At 39.1% G+C, this 4,124-nt stretch overlaps 1 protein-coding gene across 1 annotated transcript; it reads left to right on the forward strand.

Moving 5' to 3' along the window:
* The first annotated feature begins 114 nt into the window (after positions 1-114).
* Positions 115-2,799, forward strand: LOC117621182 (beta-amyrin synthase-like). The gene is made up of 11 exons (XM_034351514.1): positions 115-277; positions 361-552; positions 649-762; positions 903-1,022; positions 1,125-1,247; positions 1,325-1,423; positions 1,583-1,639; positions 1,729-1,919; positions 1,990-2,167; positions 2,266-2,430; positions 2,522-2,799. Exons 1-11 carry the CDS (start codon positions 116-118, stop codon positions 2,639-2,641), a joined length of 1,521 nt encoding a protein of 506 aa, XP_034207405.1. The 5' UTR covers position 115; the 3' UTR covers positions 2,642-2,799.
* Positions 2,800-4,124: the final 1,325 nt, after the last annotated feature.

Consider the following 4,124-nt stretch of genomic DNA (forward strand, 5'->3'; position numbering starts at 1 on the left):
TATGCATCCAGGTTAGCACAATTAATCCAAGTATTTCCACCTTCCACATGTTGATTGATTTAGGTTTTACTTGTAGTCTTCATTTTTAACCTTTTATCTTGGAAATGCAGCAAAAATGTGGTGCTATTGTAGGATGGTTTACATGCCTATGTCATATTTATATGGGAAAAGGTTTGTTGGCCCAATCACACCTCTCATTCTGCAGTTAAGGGAAGAACTTTATGCTCAACCTTACAATGAAATTAATTGGAAGGGAGTTCGCCATCACTGCGCGAAAGTGAGTTAAACTTAGTTAAATGAATTAATCAGTTTATGATTCTTGTTTAAGTACAGAACCTGATTAGAGTAATTTAATTGCAGGAGGATATCTACTACCCTCACCCTTGGATACAGGACATCATGTGGGATAGTCTCTACATATGTACAGAGCCTCTTCTTACTCGCTGGCCGTTTAACAAGTTGATCAGAGAAAAAGCTCTTCAAGTAACAATGAAGCATATTCATTATGAAGATGAAAACAGCAGATATATTACCATTGGATGTGTGGAAAAGGTAATGTGGATAAGGATACTGATGTACCTTATAGGAGACTGGAGAAAAATATTAACTTTTCAGATTCTCATCATGTTATTTGCATTACTTGAACAGGTTTTATGTATGCTTGCTTGTTGGGCTGAAGATCCAAATGGAGACTATTTTAAGAAGCATCTTGCTAGGATCCCAGATTATTTATGGGTTGCTGAAGATGGGATGAAGATGCAGGTTTGGTATATATAGCATCCCAAATTATTTATGGAATGTTGTAAACTTCTTTATTTTTTTGTATATTCACAAATGCTTTTAATTTTAAGGAGTAACTCACCTAGAAGTTGACATGTTTATTGTTTGATTGATATATGCAGAGTTTTGGTAGTCAAGAGTGGGATACTGGGTTTGCAATTCAAGCTTTGCTTGCTAGCAATCTCACTGATGAAATTGGACCTACGCTGGCTAGAGGACATGACTTCATCAAGAAATCTCAGGTTCAATTTTAACTAGAGTCAACTAAATTATCATTTTTTAATGTAAATGTGTAACCATTCATTTGTTCAGACTAATGAATCCTTTGTATTCAAACTGTACAGGTCAAGGACAATCCATCTGGTGACTTCAAAAGCATGTACCGCCATATTTCCAAGGGATCATGGACTTTCTCTGATCAAGACCATGGATGGCAAGTTTCTGATTGCACTGCAGAGGGTTTAAAGGTAATGAGCGCTTCAATTGAGATATCCACCCTGTTGGTTAATTATCTCCAGGTTTCTCACAATAGCCCCCTGTACAGTGTTGCCTGCTGTTCTCGATGATGCGACCAGATATAGTTGGTGAAAAAATGGAACCTGAGCGATTATATGATTCTGTCAATGTCCTACTTTCCCTTCAGGTAACAGCTAATGTGTCTTCAAGTACTCTTATCTTGCATCTTAAGTCATAAATATGAGTTTGAGTAGCATGTGGTTTCCCTGCAGTAAGCAAATTGGGTCTTCTATGTCTCTGTACTCAACTCATGAATTAAAAAGCTTTATTTCACAACTCATTGCAGAGTAAAAATGGTGGTTTGGCAGCCTGGGAACCAGCAGGAGCTGCAGATTGGTTAGAAGTAAGAAGTTAATGTTCTTGAAATGTTCTTGAAATATCCATTAGCAGATACTTACTCTATATTCTCCCTCTCCTTTTTGTTTCCTCTAGATGTTAAATCCCACTGAATTCTTCGCGGACATTGTGGTTGAGCATGAATATGTTGAATGCACTTCATCTGCAATTCAGGCTTTGGTTCTGTTTAAGAAGTTGTACCCTGGGCACAGAAAGAAAGAGATTGATAATTTCATTACCAATGCTACGCAGTACCTTGAAAGTATACAAATGCCAGATGGTTCATGGTATGTTTAGATAATCAGATATGTAAATATATATATGAAAAAGAACTTAGTTGAGGAACATTTTGCACAGGTATGGAAATTGGGGAGTTTGCTTCACATATGGTTCCTGGTTTGCCCTTGGAGGGTTAGCAGCTGCCGGCAAGACTTTCATTAATTGTTTAGCCATGCGCAAAGGGGTTAACTTTCTACTCAAAACACAGAGAGAGAATGGTGGTTGGGGAGAGAGCTACCTTTCATGTCCCAAAAAGGTAAAATGAGGGAGGTGAACATATTTTTAAGCTTCAAGTTTCTTAAACAATCCCATTGTCTTACATTAAAATATTTGTCCCTGTGGTGGGTGATACAGGAGTACGTTCCGCTCGAAGGAAACCGATCAAATTTAGTACACACTGGATGGGCTATGATGGGTCTGATTCATGCTGGACAGGCAGACAGAGACCCTGCACCTCTTCATCGTGCGGCGAAGTTGATTATCAATTCTCAAATGGAAAATGGGGATTTTCCCCAACAGGTATCTTTCTTAGCATAACATGACTTGCATTACTATCTGCTTAATTTTTACTTGTAAATTTTTCTAACCATTAATCACTGAACTATGGCAGGAAATTACGGGAGTGTTCATGAAGAACTGCATGCTACATTATGCAGCTTACAGAAATATCTACCCTCTGTGGGCTCTTGCAGAGTACCGCAAGTGCGTCTCATTGCCTTCCCAAGCCTAAATGTTGTATTGTGCAGCTCATCCAACTTAAAGGATGCAACATATATATAAAAGCCAATTGTTGGAATTCCTTTTTATGAGTCTCAGCTTGATGCCTAGTGAGAATATCTGTGTATACCCAATGTGTCAATAAATCAATGAGAAAGTTAATTACCTATACAATTCAATTTTAATTAAAGAAAAATATATTTGTTTCGTACACTAAATTATGCTTTTCTTAGTCGTGGCTACAATTACAACATTAACGAGCAAAAAGACGTGTGAGATGTTCTTATAATGATCAATTGAAAAGAAGCAAGAAAGTCCACAACCCTTGGTAACCTTCCAGTAATGCACCAGTCAATTGAAGGGCCTTTAACCCTGCTAATGACTCTACTTTGGGGCCACAAACCCTTGTTTATTTGGATAACTGCTTTGCTGCAGAAGATCCATGTTGATGTCAAGAATGGTGTTGACAGGACCCGACCCAATTTCCACTTTGGAATTCGAGCCAAGTCTTGTGCGTGTCCGACACCTGGCAAATGTCGGGCACAAATGACATTTTTACCCTTCTTACTTCAATTTTTCTTTAAATTTTCCTTAGACTTCTGCCGAAAATTCGGCAGAGTCTCCCCTGGATTTTGACCAACCCCAAAACTTTTCACCTGTCAAACAATCTCAGAAACCCTACCAACAGCCAGACTAAGTCAACAAACAGATTCCAACCTCGGTTCCTTATGTTCAACATGATATCAGAGCATTTTCTAGGGTTTTCAAGGTTGCAAGGATTTTCTGCAAAACTTTACCTTGGCGCAGAGACTATGATTGGCCCGGTGGTGGATCCCGCGTACTTCTACGGCCTGGGGGCGAAAAACAGGTTGAAAATGTGAGTGGACCAAAGCAACAATAATGTTCTTCAAAACAATTCTCATAAACATAATATCCCCCATGGTAAAATAAATTTAGCTAAATAAAACTGAATACTTACTTATTATATCGCGCGTAGTCAATTCAAGGCATTCTATATCAGTCATATTCAAACTTGAAAGTTTCATACAAACCACTGAATTCAAAGCTTTCATAAAAGTACTGAAATCCAACGCGTATAAAAACTCTGTACTCAAATCTTTCATAACTGAACAAATATAAAGGGATCTATATCTGAAAAATCAGAAAAACTGATTTATAATAGCTGAAAATCAACATTTAATAAAGAAACTCAGAATCCTTTGAAAATACCACCGGTATGTACCCCTGTCATTTCCGTCAATTCCCTGGCAGGGCTCGGGCGTCACACAGACTTACCCGAGCCGCAAACTGGAGAAATCAGGGGACTATGATCAGCCTGTCCCGCCGGCAGATTCCTCGATGACACCAAGTCAACTCGAGTCGCTCTGGCAGGATGCAGGGGACCGTAGTCAGCCTGATCCGCAATCCTGGCAGGTCTCGGGGACATAAAGTCAGCCGAGCCGCAATCCTGTCAGGTCTCGGGACACCAAGTCTGC

The sequence above is a fragment of the Prunus dulcis genome, chromosome 3 (genome assembly GCF_902201215.1).
Source record: "Prunus dulcis chromosome 3, ALMONDv2, whole genome shotgun sequence".
NCBI lineage: Eukaryota > Viridiplantae > Streptophyta > Magnoliopsida > Rosales > Rosaceae > Prunus > Prunus dulcis.

Bases quoted from the DNA above. Each gene is read 5' to 3' on its own strand.
- LOC117621182 (XM_034351514.1), top strand. From the start codon at position 116: ATGTGGTGCTATTGTAGGATGGTTTACATGCCTATGTCATATTTATAT. The intron at 278-360 runs GTGAGTTAAACT...ATTTAATTGCAG, and splicing joins TTCGCCATCACTGCGCGAAA to GAGGATATCTACTACCCTCA. The intron at 2,431-2,521 runs GTATCTTTCTTA...GAACTATGGCAG, and splicing joins ATGGGGATTTTCCCCAACAG to GAAATTACGGGAGTGTTCAT.